Source organism: Colobus angolensis, unplaced genomic scaffold (assembly GCF_000951035.1).
Source record: "Colobus angolensis palliatus isolate OR3802 unplaced genomic scaffold, Cang.pa_1.0 Scaffold230, whole genome shotgun sequence".
NCBI classification, from domain to species: Eukaryota; Metazoa; Chordata; class Mammalia; order Primates; family Cercopithecidae; genus Colobus; species Colobus angolensis.
The window spans coordinates 1,138,011-1,160,551 of NW_012115489.1; the positions used below are offsets into that span (position 1 = coordinate 1,138,011).

A 22,541-nucleotide genomic window follows, 5' to 3' on the forward strand; every position below is an offset into this window, starting at 1 on the left:
TCTTCATTTTTGCCAGGGTAATAAATATGTGCTTTTAAAAATTTTAGACTGAGGCCAAATTCATTTCATCTTTACCATTTAATTTATGACTTTTATTTCACTCATATCCTCTTTACCTTTAAATATTTTTTCCAGAGTTTATCTTTACTCTTGTTGGTGACTCTACAGAATTTTTTTTATTAATTCCTAAAAAAATGTTTACAACAGTTCACTGACTGTTTCTGCTAATGGAAACTAATCGGTCATCAAATAAAATGACCAGATTAAATCAAGTGAAATTTTATTGTTTGTATTACATTTTATTTTTTTATTATGCATCTCATCATGAAAAACAGTTTTATAATATTTTATGTTTCAAAACTGCTTGAAGATAGAAAAAGTTTTGGAAGGATATACACCAAACTGTAAACAAGATGAGCAATGGGAGAGAAATGGGTTCAGAAAAAGCAGGAAAAGGAGACTTAGAATTTTTACTCTGTGAATTTGAAATATGAACTAGCAGAAAGGATAAGTGTGTTTTATATTTACCTTTATTGATTTTAAAATCTCACAAATTCCATATTCAATTCAATTCAAAGAGCATATGTTGTTTTGTATAGTGTTTTAATAACTTGGATATATCAGTGAATACAAAAGACAGGATTCCCTGCCCTTGTGGTGTTTATGTCTCTCCAGTGGAGAGAGGCATAATAAACTATGGACATAGAGATAAATATGATATTGAAGATGATGATGAGTGTCATGAAAAAAGGAAACATGGAGTGGAGCAAGGGGAGCAGGAGCACAGGCCAAGGGCAGTGAAAGAGGCACAGTTAGTCACCTTATGACAGCGGGCAGGCCTCCTTGGGAAAGGGAGCCTTAAGCAGATTCAAAGAGGTGAGAGAACCAGCCCACTGGATTGGGGGAAGTGTTCCAGGCTGTGAGAATAGTGAGGCAGGAAAGTGCCTGGCCAGCTGGGCCAGAGAGTATTTAGTAAGGGATGAGGTTAGAGACATGGATGAGAAAGGAAAATAATCAAGTCAGTCAGGGCCTCAGGCAATAATTAGGACATTTGGAGTAAAAGGGAGAATTTTAACAGGGCTTGGAATAGAGCCATACCATTTGACATAACATTCTCACTCTGGCGGCTGAGCTAAGAATAGACTCTAAGTAAGTTCCTGTTTCAGTGATATTGAGTAGCTTGTATTGGACTAACCTACAAATAACAAGTGTAAACACTAGGCAAAATAGAAAAGATAATTATTTGAGGGCTAAAAGAAGACAGCAAACAAGCAAGCAGCAAACAACAGGCAGAAAATCTGTGGAATTTGACCATGGAAAGATGAGAACTTCACTGGGCAAGGGCCATGTTTATATGGGTTTTCCCCAGAGGGCATGCCCCTGCCTGCATGGCATGAGTGGCTAGAGCCCAAGCAGAGAGCTCAATCTTTCTGATTTAAGGTATTAGAGAATTAAGTTTGGGGATGCAAAAGCAGCTGCAATTGAAGAGTACAATCTTGGAAGGGAGGGAGCCTCGAAGGAAGAGCCTCAAATTCTGTGCACACATTTTCCTGAAATGCTTCCCTGACTCCCCAACTGTGCCACATGATCAGTGCCGTCATCAGAGAGCATGGTCATTTAATTGACTTTTCCTCCAAACATTTGGAATTTGACTTTTAAATTAGCCATCTTCTGTCATTTCTTGTTTATTTTCCCAGCTCACTACGCGTGCTCAACTTGGTGCACAATCAGAACAGTTGCTGAAGAAAGGAAAGAGCATTCCTGATGTGCTGCTTGTTGACATCATGGTAAATGCTATTAAGTATGTATTGCATTTTTCTTCCTCTTATCTATTTAATATATTCTTTATCACACAAAGATGTATCCAGAATAATACGGAAATTTTTTTGTTTTAATATCTCATAAGTTTCACTCATCTGTATAAGAAAATATATAGCAATGAAAAGATAGATATATTTTGTGATTTACATGCCTATATTCCACTTCTTCTCCCATACCAAGCTTGACTTCTTTTACCCAGATATGAATAAAGTCAGATTCTATTACCTGTGGGGAGTTCAAGGAGAAATTGAGTAATTGGAAAAGCCAAGGGAAACACTCAATTGTGTGGTCACAGACCATGGGGAAAAAAGAAGCCATAGAGACTTGGCTGATGAATGTAATAAAGAGAGAAGGCCAAGTAGGCTGGATAAAACTGTCAAAAAGCCCCCTGAGAAAGAGCTGCAGACAACTTGGAGTAGGTGAGGAAGCAGAACTGAGTAATGAGATGTGGAATGTGGAACCAGTGAGACCAAGAGAGATGAGGAAGGAGGGCTGAGAGTTCTACTCTGCATCTGGAATGGACTTCCCTTAGTGTTTTCTTAAAAGATGACGTTAAAGATTTAAGTTGCTTCTCAATGATGATGTGTCTAGAAATCAGATCACAGGGGTGCCCAGAGCTAGGAGGGACCTCACTCTAATAGTTGTAACAATTCTCAGAAGTGATGTAAAGCATGTTTCAGCCATGGGATTCTTTGCTCCTGCTCCAAAGAATAATGTATATGAAAAGCATCAGATATAAAGCAGTTCTTCACTTTAGTTTCAGTGGAACTGAAACCTCCACACCCCATCGTCAGAACTCCATTACCCTCCTTCCGCTACCACTATCCTCATTGCCCCTAAGGCTCCTCCAGATGACAGTCATCAGTGTGAAATCTTTGACCAGTCTAAATCTATCATTTTTTCTATAAGGAAAGGGAGGCACATGACAGTTCAGTGAGGTACTCCAGTTACATGTCTGGCGAGTGGTGTAGCCCCAGCCAAAGTCCAGGTCTCCTGACTCCCCATCATCTCATGTCCTCACACTACGGCTGAACAAGGGTGGCCCTCACCTCCCACTTCCTCTGAAGTGGCTCCTGTGACTGTGGGTGGAGGAAGGAACTCAAGGAAATTCTGTTTCCCATCTTAGGCCAATAAATCAACAAATTTGTTCTATGCAGAATGCTTCACCAAGCTCTAGACAAGTTATAAAACCAAATTGAAGTCTTTTCCTGCTCCTAATAACCTAATGAGAGAAATATAGACAGTGACATGAAGATAGCTTGATACTATGGAAAGATCATTGGATTTGGGTGATTTTTAGTTTCATGACTTTGCACAAGTAATGAAATTTCCTTTAACTTCTGTTTTCACCCTCCTTCCTTGCTACATTATTGGAAGGATCATATGCAGGCCCCAAAGTAGACTCAGAAACCTTTGGAAAGGGAATTCCATTGTTTAATATGAGTTTCGATAGAAATAAATGAAATTATACGTTTGAATCCAAAGTCCAAAAACACAATTTTGCATAATTTAAGGGCTTAGAAGAACACAGTCTAAGTTTATGCCTTTCTCACCTTGTTTTCCAGCTGCAAATGAAAACAATAATTATTCAACACCCATTCTCTAAAGGGGACACTGTGCTGAGTGCAAAACCCCAGTTGCACTTCAGCATCCTATAATCTAACTGAGATTTTAAAAGACTCACTTGAATTTGTGTTAAGCAGAGAAATATAACCACTTGCATGGCAAAGTGAAAGTCAGAGAAACTTAGATCATGATACTATGACTCTACACAGGCTTGGGTGGGATAGGAAGAGCTCTCCAGGTTGGCAGTACAAGTATCCAGTATGTGCTAAGCTCTATGCCGAGTTTTTAAAATGCATCATTTCAGTTCATCCTCACAACTGCCTTATGAAATATGTTATGTTACTCCATTGTATAAATTAGGAAACTGATGTGCAAAGGAGGAACAGTCTATGAACACAATATAGAAAATGCAATTCATACTCACATAACATTGAGGAGATGAGTTAGTTTGAGGTAAATGGTGCAAAATTGTAAGGGATAACAAGTTATAGAGAAATGAGGTGTTGATATGGTTTGACTGTATCCCCATCCAAATCTCATCTTGAATTGTAGCTCCCGTAATTCCCACGTGTTGTGGGAGGGACCTGGTGGGAGATGACTGAATCATGGGGGCGGGTCTTTCCCATGCTGTTCTCGTGATAGTGAATGAGTCTCACAAGATCTGATGGTTTTAAAAACGGGAGTTTCTCGGCACAAGCTCTCGATTTGCCTGCTGCCATCCATGTGACTTGCTCCTCTTTGCCTCCTGCCATGATTATGAGGCCTCTCCAGCCTTATGCAACTGTGAGTCCAATTAAACCTCTTTCTTTGTAAATTGCCCAGTCTTGGGTACGTCTTTATCAGCAGCATGACTATAAGGGACTAATACAGGTGTGGTCAGTTAATTTTAATGTGTTAAAACTTCTGGAATAGATTTGGAGGGCAGCAAGTATTCACAAAAGTATTTTAAGCAAGGGAGTGATTGTGGCACATTAGTAAACCTAATCTTTTAGCTATAAAGTAATGAAATTCATGCAGTAGGAAGTTATTGTGGAACTGAAAGAAAAAGGAAAGATTTATCATATTATTTCCAAAGTATTTGTGTCTAACAAAATATTCATGAGTTGTCGTGTTTCAATTTAGCGAGATACCTGTGAATCAGCACTGGATCCTAGATGGTTTTCCAATGACTTTAAACCAAGCACAGCTTCTGGAAGAAGCTCTTACAGGCTACAATAGAAACCTCACAGAACTGGAGAGAAAAAAAGCACAAAAATCCACATTGGCTATTGATCCTGCGACTTCCAAAGAAGTACCTCTTCCCTCTCCTGCATTTGATTTTGTCATATTATTAGACATTTCAGATACTTCCTCAATGAGTCGCATGAAGGATATAATAGGTAAGCTGGACACCTTTTTTGATGCTCTTTTACAATGGAAACTTTATTTGTTCTTTGAATCAGTGAATACTCCCATTTACAATTATAAGTGAGTACAAAATAATCCACTTCAGCCTATCAAAGAATTATCTAGCTGAGCACAGTTGCCTCTTGCTTTGACTGTTAGCATTCAGCACTGTGGACAAAGCCTGGAACTAGTGAATTACAGTCCAACTGTAGCATCTCACTGAACCTTTCCATCAACTTGGGAGTTCCCCTGGCATAGGGGTGTTTTTTTGAGACGTGCGCATATGGAGGAGTGCTTTGTGGCTGTCTAGCATGTTTTGGTGGGTCACCCTCCTGAGGGTCATAAACCACATCTGTGCTGTAAGAAAGGATCTAATAACATCCTTTTCTTGGACTGAGTATTAACTCTGAAGAGCAAGTATCAGTCAGATGAAGACTTCACATGATGGGGTTAAATCTTCTTGCAAAAATTCATAATTTAACTATTTTTCAACGTTGAAAAAAAATCCTTTATTCCACAAATTATATACTTATGGGTAAAAGCACTTCTTGAACCTTGGCTTTCTTACATATGACGTATCTGACCTTGAGAAAGTGACTTTATTATTCTAAGCCTTGGTGTCACAACCTATATGATAAAATGGCTCGTTGTTTTGTTGTGGGTATTAAATGACATCAGAGTTACATGTTTAGAACAGAATCTGGCACATGATAATAAGCATGTGGTAAATACATCAGGGAGAAATGATGAAAGACTTTGAAATCGACAAATGATTACCTGCACATCATTTTACTAGAAGGCTGACTATTGCCTCTTGGGGCCTTGGGGATGCCTGATTCTATAAGGGTCTGTGTTTTTCATTGGTTTTGACTCAACTCTTCTATAACATTATAAATAGTAGGAAATTGATAGTAATGCAAATGATTCTTGTTCTTAGAAATGAAAGTAAATTTTGTCCAGCTGAGACAATTTCCACACTGTAAAAAAGATGATTTGAAATACTTGAGCCCAAGAGTTTGAGATCAGCCTAGGCAACATGGCAAGGCCCTGTCTCTACAAAAAATAAAAATATTAGCCCAACATGGTGACACAGGTCTCTGATCCTAGCTACATGGGAGGCTGAGGTGGGAGGATCACTTGAGCCCAGGAATTCAACGCTGCAATGAGGTATGATCACACCACTGCACTTCAACCTGGGTAACAGAGTGAGACCCTGTCTCCAAAAAAATCATATTGCTCTATACATAATAACCAGAATTTACTGGGGAGAGCAAAGGAATAAGTGTTTAGAAGTAGCAGCTAATGGTGAAGAAGAAAGCCTGGGACATCAGTGTCTCATAAGCCAAAGGAGGACAAATCTTCAAGGCAAATGTGTCATGTAATCCCCCTTCCAGACCAGCAGGAGCCTAGGCTGAGTGGGAGCCTAGCCACTAGGGTCGGGTGCAGCATGGGGTTCGGGGTCTATGGAGAAACCTGAAGAACATCATCACAGAGAAACATGCTACATCCAAAGCAATGTGGACTACAAAGTCCTGCCAGGGCTGGGCTGAGGTAAATGATCCAGACTCAAAGCCAATGGGCAGGAGACTGGGGGACATAAGGACGGGGAATGGCCATTGTGAGAGTAAAAGTCTACATCGGCATGGAAGAAGAGGTGGCTGCCTCCGCTGTTTAGCCATCGGTCAACCTGAGACAGAACAGTAATGTTCACCCTCTGGTGACAGTAGAAACAGATTTTGAGTTCAGGGCATCAAATACTGACCCTTTGTGGCTAATGGTGACTGAAAAAGAACAGGAAAGGGCTTCTGGGACTGATAATGTTTGTATATCTGGGTGCTGACTGTCTTTGGTTCATTAATTCATGGAGATGAATATTAGTGTATGCATTTTTTGGCAAGTATAATGCAACAAAGACTATAAAAATTAAAAAGAAGTCCAGAACCTGGAGTCGTATTGCCTGGAATCAAATCCCTTCTCTACTATTTATGAACGGTGCAATTTGGAGCCAATTATAGAATCTCAATCCCACTTACAAGTTTTTGTTGAGTATTAAATGACATAATATATGTAACAGCTTTTAAGAATTATACATTAAATTTTACCTATAAGTATTATAAACAAGTCAAAATAAGGACTGAAATGTGTCCTTTGGCATTTTTGGTGACTGGTATGCGAGCCATTTCATGGAGGGCAGGAGAGAGAAGGAACGACTGCAGTTTGTTGAGGTGTGAGTGGGAGGTACAGAGATGGAGAGTGAGTGGAGATAACTCCCAAGAAGTTTATCTCTGAAAGAAAAAAAAAGAGCCATGGCCACAGGATATTTGTTACTTTTTTAGTTTTTTTATTTCTCTCTTTATTTATTTTAGAAAAGCGTCCATATATATATATGAAAGAGCTCAACTGATTTTTTTAGCTAGGGAATTAGTGAGAATAAAGGTTGTGTATTTTTATTCAAAGATGCCTACCAGCATAAGCCTTAAAAAATAAAAAAGATATAATTTAAGACTAGTACAGCAGAAGGACACAGAAATTGGAGTTATTAAGAGGCAGGGAGAACTTGAAGTGTTCATTCATGCAGTTTAGGTTTGCTAGAAAGCATAAAGTGAAGTCAGGGTAATGCTGATAAATTTGGAAAAAAAGGAGGTAGGAGTGTAGGAACTGGATGCTAGTGAAGAGATTCATCAACAATACCAGAGCTGGAAAGTTTGTGGTAGGAGTATAGGTCTTTAAGATTGCAAAGATGGAGCCATTCAGGGTGATCACAAAATTCAGCGGCCGTGGTACAGAGTACCACGAGTGAAGGGAAGGGGAAGGAGCACTGCCTGGGGCTGGGGGGTTGGGAGGTTGGACAGAGAAGAATGCTAATCCATGCACTGAAGTCCTGACAGCTGCGAGGTAGCGACCATGAGATGGTGCATGGGCATCTCCCAAGAAGAGCACTTCCACAGTTTTCTTCAGTCACCTGTTCCAATGTGATCCTTGGGTTTTATTAATCATTTTAAAGCATCGTTCTGCATTCTAAATTCATTTCACCTTGTTCTGTTATGAATGGAGATGAAGAACAACCGATTACTATATCCTGTGAGGAGTCTTCATTTGCTTGAACTCTATTAATTCACTATTCAATGTTCTCTTATATTGAGTAATTCTAATTTCTTTTAATCTAGTTCAAGGCTTTCTTTCCTCTTTATGATTTTTTATTTATTCTAAATTGGTGAGTATTCTGGACTTTGTATCATTAATCCAGAATAGGACTCAATCAGAGCTGTTGAGATTGGTTTTTTTGTTTGTTTGTTTTTGGTCTCTTTGAGTCTATTCCTTTATGTCTATTCTGCAGGGAGATCATAAAGTCTAGAAAGAAACAGAATAATTTTATTATATTGCAATATAATATCAAGAAATAATTTTTATGTTGACGTTCCAGCCACCTTGTTCTTTCATCTTAATTTTTACATCACCGTGTTAATTTTTCCAATTCTTTTCAAGTTAGTTATTCATGATGACCCATCATTTTTCATTCTCATCTATCATAGACAATCCTGAGATCCTTACACTGAAACTACAGCTTCTCTTTAATGTTTTACTTATTTTCCCCAATTTCCAAGAAAACAATCGAATTCTTATCTCAAAACTATACTCTTTCAACATCTTTTAAAATATTTTTAAGAAACACTGTACCAAATACAGGACCCTATCTTGTTTGGCATCTTTCATCAGTATATTTTATCAGTAAGTAGCAACTTTGGTTTTGAAAATTATCTAATTAAATAAATTTTATACCATAGCTGAAGAATTGTCCTATAAAACTGCTCACGAAGACATCAGTCAACATGTAGCTGCTGAAAATCAAGATAAGGGTGGAGACCAAAATTTGAGAGACCAGATACAACATAGGTTAGTTTTTAACTAAATGCTCTGCTTCTTGTTTCATGCTTTTAGAATAGGTTGACAACTACTTTGGAATCATCAGATCTAGAAGAATATCTATGTCTTAGCATTCAGTCTTTAACAGGTTAAAGAAAACTAAGTAGTTTTGATAATTAGTGAAATATTTATGTGCTAGCTTTCATATTTAGAGCACAAGTCATTATAGTCTGAAAAAAGAAGCATTAAATCAGGCAATACTTCCCTTTATGGTTACATGAACTTATAAGTTAATTATATGGAATCCTGATTCAGCACTCTTTAAGGAAATGCCGGTGACAATGATGGAACTTCAAAAGGTAGGCATCGGACTGTAAACTACTTCTATTTTGCTAAAATAAAATTATTCTTTTGGTTATGTGCAATTTGCCATTGGAAAGGGAAATTTAGACAAAATTAGACAATTTTATGAAACCTTGAAAAGTTTAACAATATGAAATGAACCAGGGAAGAGTAATTTGAGCTACATTAAGGCTGTCTGCTCTCCAGGAAGAAAAAAAAAGTTTCAAGAATTATTCCAAGAACACTTTTGAGTAAAGTATATAAGTCTAAACCAACCATACTACTCAAAGATCTCTTCAATTTCTATCTCTGAGAAAAAAATAGATGGCCTAGGTGAATCAGGCTGTAGCTACCATCGAAAGAGAGTTCAGAGTTATTCTACTACTAGCACAGATGATGTTTTCTTAGATTTTCACTTGGAGACCTGAGCTTACACTAAAAGTTTTCCTGAATCAATGACATTTTCCTCTTTTACTCTCATACATCTCAAAAAATATGTCTTGATGATATTAAGTAATTTCTTCTTTAATCTAAAATAAATAACATTGTTTCTTTTTCAGATGCAATTATATTTGCAGCCTATCTTTTCATTATGCATGTCGGATAATTTATGCTTAATATCATGCTAATCTTTTGATCAGTATGAGATATTCATATCATATTTTGATTTTGCAGAATTATAGGCTTCTTGGACAACTGGCCTTTATTGAAGCAATGGTTTTCAGAGCCAGAAAATATTTTGATAAAAATCAATGCTGAAATAGATAAGGAATCTTTATGCGAAAAAGTAAAAGAAATTCTTACGACTGAAATAGTAAAAAAAAAGAATAAAGGTATTTACATTTGTTTATAGTTTTGAGTTTAGGCAACTAAAATGTGTGGTTTTAATGAGTTTGGGATGAAAGGAAGATGTGATTGAAAAGTTCTTTCTTATCTTTGGATTTATACTGTCTACAAGTGTGTTCTGCCTCTGTCTTTACCTTTCTGTTGTATGTGTTTCTGAATAAAAGATTTTTCTCTCTCTTATTTTAATCAAAAAGAGACCATCGCTCTGAAAACATTGTTTTCATGTCAAAACAACAACAACAACAACAAAAAAACCCAGCAGAGTTAAATTTAAGGATATTAATTTACATTTTATTCTCAGGATATATGCAATCTTTATTTGTTAATTAGATATTTTTAAGTAAAATTAATGAAAAGGGATATTGTAGATAAAGGTAAAGGCTTTACTTTGTTAGCTTTAGCATTATAAAGAAACCATGTGAATTCTTCTCTTAGGATGGACACACTAAGCCATTTTTTCTCAAATCCACCTATTTTGTTACAAGTTTATTTATTATTAAATTGATTATTAATTATATATTAACTTGCTTTCATGTTTTATCTTATGCAAATAAAACTACACAGATCTCCTTCCTCCTTCATTCAACCAATGATAATTGCCCACTAACGTTTTGTATTATTATTGAAGCTTTTTATTGAAAGAGATTTTAACTTTAGTCCAATGTCATATTTCCTCTGGGATTTTACCTTGGAGACATGATTTGAAAAATAAATGTTTCCTTTTTGTTTATCAATTATCCCAAATTATATTGGCAACTACAGTTTCTTTGTATAATAAAAAATGGTCAAAGTTATTAGTGTGAAAACGATTCTAAAGTTGCCTTGATACTGTACTGTCTCCTGTCACTAAATTTATGACCTAACTACCATAATGTACCAGTTAATTAACATTAAAATCGCCCATAGACATAAACCACAATCACCATGAATATCCAGGAGCGCACACTTAGAAAGACAAGCTCCTACATCTAAATGCCTGCTCCAAAAACTACCAGCATGAAACTTTCAAAGAGAAAAACAATCATATAGTATTTTAAGAGGCTTAACACATCATTTGGCAGAATAGCAGTCTTACAGAGTCTTGGTTGGGAAGCAGAAACAAACCAATTCTAACCCATAAAGGTTGAAGTTACAGGTTAGAATCAGTTTGTTTTTGCCAACTATTAGACTCAACTTCAACATTTTCCTAAAGAGTTTGCATTCTAATAATCACTGACTACATTAATAGGCTCGGTTATCACTTATTTACGATTTATATTTCAAACAGGTAATTAACAGAAGTTTAATCATTAAAACAATAAACATTAACCTAGCCCGGTGCTCTGTATTAAACATCCCAATTAAGTTAAAAAACTAAAAGAATGTGGTACTTCTATATTCTGATCACAATATACTCTTAAGTAGGAAAAAGCAGGTTACATATAAAATAGTCTCTTTTAAGGAAAGTGTACATATTTATGTATTAAAATACGTATGCACGGAAGAGTCCGGCAGCATATATAATACTTGATGGTGGGGAAAGAGATGAGACTTAAAGAGACTTAACAGGCAATCCCCCTTTCTACTTATCTTAATTCTTGGATGTTTAAAACAATAGTGATGAATTACTTTAAAAATCAGAACTAAAACCCCTAATTTCCACTTCGAAAGAACATCTAATAGAATGAAACCTCCTGGCTTGCTGAATTGAAAAGAGTAATCCAAGGGTGGAGTGAGCACATGTAAAGAGAAATAGTCATGCAAGAACATAGGCATTTGTCGCCAGTGGTACATTCAGTAGAGCTGTGGGCCCCTGCAGTGTGAAGGGATGGAAAGACTGGGAAGTCAGGGAAGGTGTGCCAGGAAAGGTGAAACTGCATCACGAAAGGCAAAGGGTCATCACAATGATGGGAGCCTAGAAAGACTCCAGTTGGCCATGCTCCATCCCTCCAGGCATCTGGGATAACCATCTCCTCTGACTGGGACACGCTTTCAGCAGAAATCCACGAGGCTCACTCCCTGGCTTGCTTCATGTCTTTGCTCAGATGTCACCTTATGGTTGGGCATACTCACCCTGGCACTCTGTCTAAAACGTAAGAAACTGCCCACAACACTTTGGTCTCCCTTACTCTGTTCTATTTTTTTCCATAGCACTTATCACCATCTTAACTCTTGTATAAATTAACTTATTCATCATATTTATGGTTTGTTTCCTACCACTGGAATGTAAGCTTCATAAGGCCATTGATTTTTCTGTTTTGTTTTACTATTGTATCTCCAGCAATCAGAACTATTGTTTGCAATATTATTATAATTATTATCATTAGAAATAGTAGTTTTACTTTATTGTTGTAATCCTTCCTTTTCTTCAAGGCATAATTCAGATTCAATAAATGGTTGTTGCAGGAATGAATGAATTGCTAAGGCTTAATTGAGGATGTATGTACTGTGCAGTATTCTAAGTGCTTTGTATTCACTTATTAAAGTTAGTGATACACATTTCTTTCCCCTTCCATTTGCTTCTCATCCCACCTCTTGTATTACATTGCCCTTTACAGTCTTTTTATACTTGTTCATTTTGCTTTCCCACTGGACATTTTCAAACAATCTTTTATTTTTCTCTTCATCTTTATTAGCTACTTCCAGATTATCACTTTTACATTTGGCACCCACTTGCTAACCCTTTACATCAGCTCCGTACACACAAATACACATACATTACTCATCACCCCCATGCCAACTACCACCATCACCACTCCTACCATCACCACTACCACACCACCACCATCCCCATCACAGCCATCACCACCTCTACCTCCACCATGATCACTTCTACCAGCACCTCCACCACCACTACCACCAGACCCATCACCACCTCTACCTCCATCACCATCACCATCACCACCATCATCACCTCTGTCTCCACTACCACTACCACCACCACCATCACTACCACCATCCCCACCACCACCATCACCACCACTACCAGCTCTACCTCCACCACCATCACCACCATCATCACCTCTATCTCCACTACCACCATCACTACCACCATCCCCACCATAGCCATCACCACCTCCACTACCATCACCACCTCTACCTCCACCACCACTACCACCAGCACCATCACCACCTCTACCTCCACCACCATCACCACCATCATCACCTCTATCTCCACTACCACTACCACCATCACTACTGCCATCCCCACCACAGTCATCACCACCTCCACCACCACTACCACCAACACCATTACCACCATCACTACCTCTACCTCTGCCACCATCACCACCATCATCACCATCATCACCACCACCACCACCATCACTGCCACCACCACCATCACTACCACCATCCCCGCCACAGCCATCACCACTTCTACCTCCACCACAGCCAACACCACTGTTATTAATACCACAACCACCATCACCACTACACCATCATCACCACCACTACCCATCAACCTTACCACCACTGCCATCAGGAGGCAAGGGCAACCATATTTCTGACAAGGGAGAGAAGACTTGAAATCTTAGCTTTAAGGACTAGAAGATTTAAGGGAAAGCCCGAAAGCATGAATTAGCTTTAAATACGTAAGAGTGTTTCATATTAATTTAGATTTCTCTTAGTTCAAGTGAAATAGTAGATGTCTAGAGTCTCTAATGAAGGTCAATTCTTATCATCCTTTTGAAGTTGAGAAGAAATTAGAAGAAAAGGAAGCTGAGAAAAAAGCAGCAGCTTCCCTGGCTGAGCTTCCACTTCCTACACCTCCTCCCGCTCCTCCTCCTGAACCAGAAAAAGAGAAGGAAATTCATCTTCATCATGTGCCTTCAAAAACTCCTATTGCAAAAGGAAAACCTCAATCAGGTGATTGACAGAATGATTTATAATCCTGTTTTTCAGTTTCTTAATTTTACTCAGTAAAGAATTATAAATTATAGTCTATCTACATTCAGACTTTGGGCAACTTCAATCATATGAAACAAGGCTTTACACTCAGATGGAGGTGGAAAAGCCCTTGGAGTAGCTAAACGCATAGTTGTTAACAAAGCCCAGCTTCTTCACTGTGAGGATACATGTCTGTTTGCTGAACTACGGAGTTAGATTTATGTAACGAGTAAGAACAGCTTAGTAAAATAAGAATGAATATAGCTGGTTTTCCACCAGAATAAGGGAACAAATTAACAGCAACCAATAGAACTAGAATTTATATGTAATTGTAAATCTTCAGGACTATGTGATTATAAAAGTACAGAAACACGCTCCTGCCATCTCAGTAAACATATATTTACGGACATAGAGATAAAGAGCCTAGATAGAGAACATTTTTAGTTTAAGTTTTTTCTAGATCCTTAACTGCTAAGGACCATAAGTCTAGCATTAAGTGGTAGACAGTGAATATAATGACAAAAGTGAAGTGCTTAATTGTTTAATGCATGATATTGGTAGAGTGTCAGTATCTATTTGTGTGTGTGTATAAAACAAATGAGGCTTTGGTTTCTAGTTTCAGCTTTATAAATGGCTGACTGTGCAGTTGCACCATGTCTACCTAAGTATCTTTGATACTGTGTCATGACCACATTTCTAAACTCCATAGTCTTTCTGCTTCACGGAGATTTGAGATAGGTCTGAATTTTTAAAATTAAACTTATTCATATTAAACAAAAAAATTTGAAGACTTTAGTAAGATATTATGGTATATTAAAAACCATTTCACTCCAGGAAATTAGAACTTAACTACAGGCAAAATACACAAACCCTAAAAAATGCTTTTATCATGTCAACAATAAAACACAAAGACATGAATTAAATATATACCCTTTTCCCACGATCTCATTGGGAAATTAAAAAACAATTTAGAGTTCTGGAGGAAAATGGAAATATTTAAAATGCTTTTTAGAACTGGGGAAGACAGGCCGAGCATGGTGGCTCATCCCTGTAATCCCAGCACTTTGGATCACCAGAGATCGGGAGTTGAAAAGCCGCCTGGCCTACATGGCAAAACCCCATCTCTACCAAAAATACAAACATTAGCTTGGCATGGTGGCAGGCGCCTGTAATCCCAGCTGCTTGGGAGGCTGAGGCAGGAGAATTGCTTGAACCTGGGAGGCAGATGTTGCAGTGAGCCGAGATGGCGCCACTGCACTCCAGCCTGAGGGATAGAGTGAAACTCTGCCACCAGAAAAAAAAAAAGAAAGAAAGAAAGAAAAGAAAAAGAACTGGGGAGACAGTTTTCACAGTGGGTCAGGTGAGCCTGGAATTATCTAATATGGTCCTTTAACCTATAGCTATGGCTCTGCAACTCTTGCTCCTCCTCAGCTTGCTCTAATCAAGAGTATCTATGTATTTGAGCCATTTCCTGAAACCTCTAGTCTCTAGTGCTTCTGTTCAGGACCAGCTCAGTCTTTAAGTTTCTGAAGTTCGTTTGCTATTTCATAATTGTATTCTTGAATACTGTGCATTGAAGAAATAATAAATCTATTGTTGCTTTAAAGAGTGGTTGTACTTGTCTTTTTTTCCCCACCAAGGTCAGGGCTAGTGCCTGCTGTTTAAGCATGTTTAGGAAGGTTAATCTCCAGAGTCCTAATTGCTGCCACCCAACCTGGACATTGATGGGGCAGGAGAGCAGACAGCACTGCCCCTGCAGCTCAGGGAAGCTTGGTTAGGCAATTTGAGAGAGGAACATTTATCACAGGTTTTTAAAATTTTTTGTGTAAATAATTTACAAATTTTCCAAAATGGCACATTTTTAGAACTGAAAACCTGAGGCTTCTGAACATGCCCTACTCAAACATCTAATTACAATCTTCAGCAGAAGTTGAGATGAAAAGAGTAATTATTCACTAAAATCAAAACAAAATTTTTAAAAAGGGCTAGAGGAGGTGTAGTACATTGAATCCTAACAGTTATTTTGTTAAAAAAATTGTTCTATATTTTATTCAGTTCCATATTTTATATTTGCTTCCATTATACTTGGGATTAAATTTGAAAAACTCCATAGTTATGTTCCATTGAAGGATCTGTTGCCAAATGCAGTATCAATTGTCACTATTTAATTGAGAATTAGTTCTTAGTATGGCACAATAGAATAATATTACCTATACTTCTATTTAGGTTTTTGCTTCTTTCCCTCCCTCCCTCCCTCCCTCCTTCCCTCCTTCCCTCCCTCCCTCCTTCCTTTCCTTCCTTCCTTCCTTCCCTCCCTCCTTCCTTCCTTCCCTCCTTCCCTCCCTCCCTATCGTCCCCTCTCTTTCTTCCAAATTTAGTGGTCAACTATTTGGATTTTTAAACATTCATTTAGAGAGAGTAACAAAGTCACTTGTCTTATTTCTATGGAATCTTGGTTGTCATGTCCATGATATTTAAATATAAGTGAGTTCTGCTAGGCATTTATACATTCTTATAACTATCACTTCTAAATACAAAAAAAAAAATAAGATAGAGGGAGTCTGTCTCCATCACGGGCATTTGAATTGCCATACTGGTTCATCCTTTAAAATGAAGAAAAAAATATAGCCCAGGACCAAGGGAGGAAAATAATTAAATTTATTTGGTAAATAATGCAGAATGTAGTGAATTTTTTTTCAAGGAACAAACTCATTAATTGGGACATCTCCAGATCATCAGTTTTCCAATTTCTCCCTTCCAATATATTTCTGAACTATATCCCAGGGAATTTAAGATAAATATACTCATATCATTCTTCACATTACAATTACAGTCAATGAAAAAATGTAGAAGTCACAAGGCAACCAAGCGTGTGACCAAGAGAAGTTCAAGGGTGCAACATATCAAAACAATGTGGTTATTTACCTCTTCTTCAAAGTGTTTGGCCATCATTTTTATTTTATTTTATTGTTTTATTTATTTATTTATTTAATTTTTAGAGACAGGGTCTCACTATATTGCCCAGGCCATACTCAAACTCCTGGGCTCAAGCGATCCTCTAGCCTCAACCTCATCAATAGCTGGGACTACAGGTACATGCCACTGTACCCGGCTTTGGTATCATTTTTATTACAGATACAGTTGTCTTATTGTGTAGGCACATTCAATTGAAATAAATCCAAATACAGCCAGGTGCTTCAAATGGATTTGTGATTATCTTTTAAAAACACCACAGCTTGTTCCATTAAAGAGTTTATGATCAAATCCACTACCAAATGTTCATATTAAAGTTAGGACTTAACATCTCAATGTGACAGAATAATGCTGCTATTAGAGTTATCATTCCAGAAGTTTCAACCCATAGTCTGTCTTCAGGATAATTTTAACTCAAAGATAAGACTGGAGCCATTTTATGCAGTTCAAAAATGTAACTGTTTACCTATGGGAAATAGCATTAGCTTGCTTACAATCATATAGCCCAGGTTATTGAAGTAAATCATCAATGATTTTTGTGTGTTGAATTTTGTTTAGAAGCCCCGCATGGTAAGCAAGAATCTCTTCAGGAAGGAAAAGGGAAGAAAAGTGAAACCGCACTCAAAAGAAAAGGTACAGCAGATAAAAATAGATATAATTACATGTAATTCTGCATTTTATAACTATCTCAGTGCAAATAACTAGATTTGTATAGTAGTATACATTGACCACTTCTCTCAGACATTTGTAAATCGTAAACCCTTGCCGAATATAGTCTCAAACTTTCTGCATCCTGGTACTTACCAGAGGCCCTGCTAAGAAAAGTGATGCTTGCAGGGATAATTTAGACAATATCTAATATGCAGAATATCCATTCATCAGAGATATTTTAACTATTATCCTTGGGCTAAGCTGTACCATCAGAAAGCTACATACTGAAACAAGTTTTCTTGGACCCCTTATTGAATTTCCTTCACAGATAAGCACTTTGGTAAAAAATAAAATAAAAATCTTACAGTATCTTAGAACATTCACAAAACTAAGAAAGTAACCTTGGTACAATACTGTTAAGTAAGTAGAACATTTAATTTTTACCATCTATTTTCAGTGGAACTCTTGAAGTTTTTGAGACCTGTCTACATTTTTTTTTTTTTTTTTTTTTTTGGTAATCATTTAAACCAGTAATTTATAAACAATTAAAAATGTGAATTAGGGCTGGGCACAGTGGCTTATGCCTATAATTTCATCACTTTGGGAGGCTGAGAGGTGGGCAGATCCTGAGGTCAGGAGATCAAGACCATTCTGGCCAACATGGTGAAACTCCATCTGTACTAAAAAAATACAAAAATTAGCTGGGCATGGTGGTGCGCACCTGTAGTCCCAGCTACTCGGGAGGCTGAGGCAGGAGAACCCCTTGAATCTGGGAGACACAGAGGTTGCAGTGAGTCAAGACTGTACCACTGCTCTCCAGCCTGGGTGACAGAGAGAGACAGATCTCAAAAAAAAAAAAAAGTGTATATATATAAATATATATATATTATATACATGAATTTGAATTAACAAATGTTTACAACTTGATGTAACTTCTTGGTGTAACTACATACTGGCAAAGGATTTTAATGATTTTACTTTGTTCTAATTTGTATTTCATGCAATGGACTTTAATTCTTATTACTTGTTTGAGTTTCTTCAGAAAATTCTTCAACCATCAAAGAGTAAAGAGAACCTTGCAAATATTTTGGAGAACTTTGAGTTACTTTCCCCACCCTCAAACCCACTCCCTGCTTTTTTAAAGAATCATAAATTCCCTGGAAACTGTATGTCATGCATATACCCTCAATAAGTAAACTTTTAAAAGCCTATTTATAAGGAGGGCTGGTGACCCTTTTAGGGTATTTGGATGTGTACTCTGTAACTATTTTTTTAACAGTCAGGTACTTTTAAGTTATCTATCTGAGCATTAAGAAGTTATTTTTGTTGATGTTGTTTTATTGAAAATTATTTTGATCTGACATTCGTATTTGGTATTTACTTTGTATTTCTTTTCTCAGTATTACAATTCCATGGCCTCAGTTCTGAAATGCAAGCTATTAAGTCCAGCTTGTTTTTAGGTTAGGTTGGTTTGTCTTTTGGGTTTATTTTTATGTATGTATTTATTTATTTATTTATTGTCCTCGACTGCTTCCCTACTGCCCAGGTATCTTAGAACTTAATCTGGTGGCATTGCATTGCTTGCCTTTTTCAGTTAATTGTAAATGCCTATGGCTTTATCCATGCGACACTGTCTCTAAAATATCAGGCTTGCAAAGTTTTTCTTCTGCATAATGTTTGATTATGAAACAATAATGTTTGATTTTAAGTTGTTTCTTGTTTTGAAACAGGGTCTCACTCTGTTGCCCAGGCTGGAGTGCAGTGGTGTGGTCATGGCTCATTGCAGCCTTCACCTCCTAGGATCAAGCAATCCTCCCATCCCAGCCTCCTGAGTAGCTGGGACAACAGGCATACGCCACCACGCCTGGCTAATTTTTGTATTTTTTTGTAGAGATGGGGTTTCAGCATGTTGCCCAAGCTGTTCTCAAACTCCTGGGCTCAAGTAGTCTCCCTGCCTCAGGCTTCCAAAGTTCTGGGATTACAGGCCTGAGCCATCACACCTGGCCAATTTTAAGTTTTTATAGAGTTATTTATTGTAAAGAATTTTGTTAAGAACAGTCTTTCTGAAGACCATGTTTTCACTCAAAACTCATTCATGACTTTCCTTGGTTTTCTAATTTAGTAGGCCAACTTTAATGTCCATTGAAATGAAATAAAACTTCCAGTAAAAAAAAAAAAGTCCTCCACAACTTAACATAGCAGTGGGGGTGAAACTTTTATTATACCAATAATAACCTGATATTATATTTTCTGAAGGAATATTATGCCCACTACATCATTCAGTGGCCCCTGTGTGAAATCCTAGGTGATAAATTTTGTTCAGAATCAAGGGACAGGAAAATGTCTCTTCCTCTGGGTGACTAGATAATGGGCACCTCTAAATGAGAGCATTTTCCTTTGTGTTTTGGCTGAGTAGAAGTTCAGAAAAAAACTCATGGCTCAGGTTTAGTATTTATGCAAGGACCTAGATCTCCATGTCTGCCTTCTAATTCCTCTCCTGATTTTGAACTTCTACTTTAAGTTATATTTTTCCTGACCCTAGTTTCATTTATGTTGTTTTTTCTATTTTACTTTATTTCTGTGAAATAGGGGGATACAATTTCTAAAGTAATTGATAGTTGGTGAGAGAAAATCCCAGGCTCTAAAATGCTTATCAGTTAGATTCATATCGAAGCTGCTGTAGCAACCAATTAACTAAAGATTGAAACGCAATTATGGATGCATGCAATTTACTTCTTCCAGGTTCGTTCAAGTGGCATTGTCATGAAGTATGTGTCTTTTTAAAATTGTTCATTACAAATTGCCAGTGCTGTTGCAGTCCAAGAGTGTGTAATGTTCAAAATATAACGTGCTAAAATAGACGTTGGGACATTTAAATATACATAACCATGATTCTCACAGAGAATCTCACCCTTCTCTAATTATATGATATGATGGGTTTATATAACTAGAGCTAACTGGTGAGTTAACACTGAGATAAAAGTTCTAGCTAAAATTTTAAGGACTATAATTTATGCTCGGCTCTCACGTGTTTACTAATAGAATAATTTTCATATTTTACATTACTCATCCCTTTTTTCTCATCAGGATCAAAAAAGCAAATGAAACATCATTATAGAATCATCGAAAATAGAAATTAAAAAGACTTGTGTATATTAGGTACCAAAGCATCAAATTAGACATAATTAACACATGCTCTAAGAGCATCTTTAATAAAAGCATACAGACTCCAAACAATTCATAAGCAAACACAAGTTCAACAGTAAAATACATACATTGGAGGCATGTAGCTAGCTCAAATTAACTACAAAGACTTCCAAATATTTTTTGCTTTTATTTTACTATTCTATTGCATTAAATAATATTTGAAAGAGGTGAACTCTCAAGATTTAGACATTTTTATGTTACATATAAATAATGTGGTTTTGGACGTCCTTCCTGTGGAAGAAATGATTTTATTTCTTAATATTTCAAATTAATACCATTGCAGGTGAACACCATTAATTGTTCATCTGTTTATTTCACAGGCCATTTGATACCAATTGTATTTGAAGTGCCTCTTAGTTGAGGAACTATCTGTTTTTTTCCTTTCTTCAAACTTATTATTTCCTGATATCTTTGATTCATTTATAATCTTCTCTGCATAGTAGATCAATCTCTACCCTTCTCCCTCCCAAATCTCGACACTGAGATGCCATTAACAATGGTATTTAGAGTGTTCTTAAAAAATATTTCACCTCCTCTTGAACCCATTTGCCACTGTCCCATTATGTTTCTTCATTAAACAATGGCTTTTCAAACATATAGCCTTACCCAGGAGAGATGTTAATTAGGAGCCAAATGAAGAAAGTTTTCAATAATCAACTAAATTCAGAAAATGACAAGTTACATCAAGTTAAAATGTTTTTAATTACAGGATTTTTTTTTTTTTTTTCTATAACAATGTGCATTTCAAAGGGAGCAGAAGACACCATATGTAAGATCCAAGGGCATTCTGGCTGCAGAGTTCTTCTCCCTTGGAGGAATATCTGTTGGGATCAGAGTTCTCTGGAACAAACACTTGGAAATAATGCCATCTTTAGTTCCGATGCTTTGCCACATGTATTAGTGTTAGTATTGTTCCAGTGTTTGCCTTCTGATTTGTCTTACAGGGTCAATTGTTGTAGGTGCTACCAAGCCACTTAAAATAATAAATTTAGTATCAGTGTTATGAGCATTAATGTCATAGGACTTTTCCTTAGTTCAGCTAAAGACGGGGTTCTTGTCCATCCCATGGCCAGAAAATTTAGGCTCACAAACGGTTTAAAGGGTGAGTAAAACAGAGTTTTATTGGGTGAAAAGGGAAAAAAAGAGGGAAACAGGGACTCTTGCAAGGTCAGAGTCCCTCCACTGGAGCCCTTCCTGCCTGGCAGTTTGAAACCCTGTTTCCACACACGAAAAGGAGGGGCCAGGCTCCTCCCCACCACAAATGGTGTGAACTTCCCAAGTCTCCACCTTAGTGGGCAGACTGGTTGAAGTTTCTCCAGGGACCCCCTGCTACCTGGCTGTCTCATTCCGCTCTCTAAAGAAGTACATCTATCTAACTGTTCGTTGTTAGGTTAAGGATAAGGACAAAGACGGATCTTAACTGCTTCCTGCTGACAGGGGTCGCTGTTTTGGGGAAATGGCAATCAGAGCTCCCTCAGAGGCCTATTTAAAGGTTCCCAACAGAAGGGGCCATCGTCAGGTGCTCCACTTGCATGACTATTTACAGTTTGATGGCCTGAAGGCAAGAGCAGACAAATGGAGTTATTAGAAAACATGTATCAAAACGAAATAAGGACAGCTCAAAAATTCTGAGGCCTTTTACCAGTTTGCACAGGGAGAGGGAGGCCAAACCCCAACTGGTTAAAAAAACTCTACTCTTTTGCTGGCATGTCAGGCTTCTGGGTTCCCTTCCCCTGAGCCCAATCCTAAGCCAACTAGTTTAAGGCTTGGGAAATAAACTCTTTCAAGTTTGTAGGATGCATCTGAGGGGAGTGTCCCATAGTATGGAGACACAATTACCTGTGAAGAGAGGGCAGAGGAGGAGAAAGAAAAAAGTAACACCTTTTTAAGGAGTCCCAGAGGGTCAGGATGCATTTGAAAGGGATACAGAATGAAGATGAATGGTCACCCATCTAGAAAGAGGGGAGCAGGCATCCCTGGTTTCTGTCTCTTCCTAGCAAATAACCAGGGTACATGAG

At 37.4% G+C, this 22,541-nt stretch overlaps 1 protein-coding gene across 1 annotated transcript in view; it reads left to right on the forward strand.

The window, feature by feature from the left end:
• SPEF2 (sperm flagellar 2) overlaps positions 1 to 22,541 on the forward strand; it is a 190,303-nt gene that overhangs the window by 78,942 nt on the left and 88,820 nt on the right. The window contains exons 15-20 of the mRNA XM_011944343.1: positions 1,698 to 1,801; positions 4,510 to 4,766; positions 8,559 to 8,667; positions 9,655 to 9,812; positions 13,498 to 13,671; positions 17,224 to 17,298. Of these exons, the coding sequence (XP_011799733.1) occupies positions 1,698 to 1,801; positions 4,510 to 4,766; positions 8,559 to 8,667; positions 9,655 to 9,812; positions 13,498 to 13,671; positions 17,224 to 17,298 (877 nt within the window). The remainder of the gene's footprint in view (positions 1 to 1,697; positions 1,802 to 4,509; positions 4,767 to 8,558; positions 8,668 to 9,654; positions 9,813 to 13,497; positions 13,672 to 17,223; positions 17,299 to 22,541) is intronic.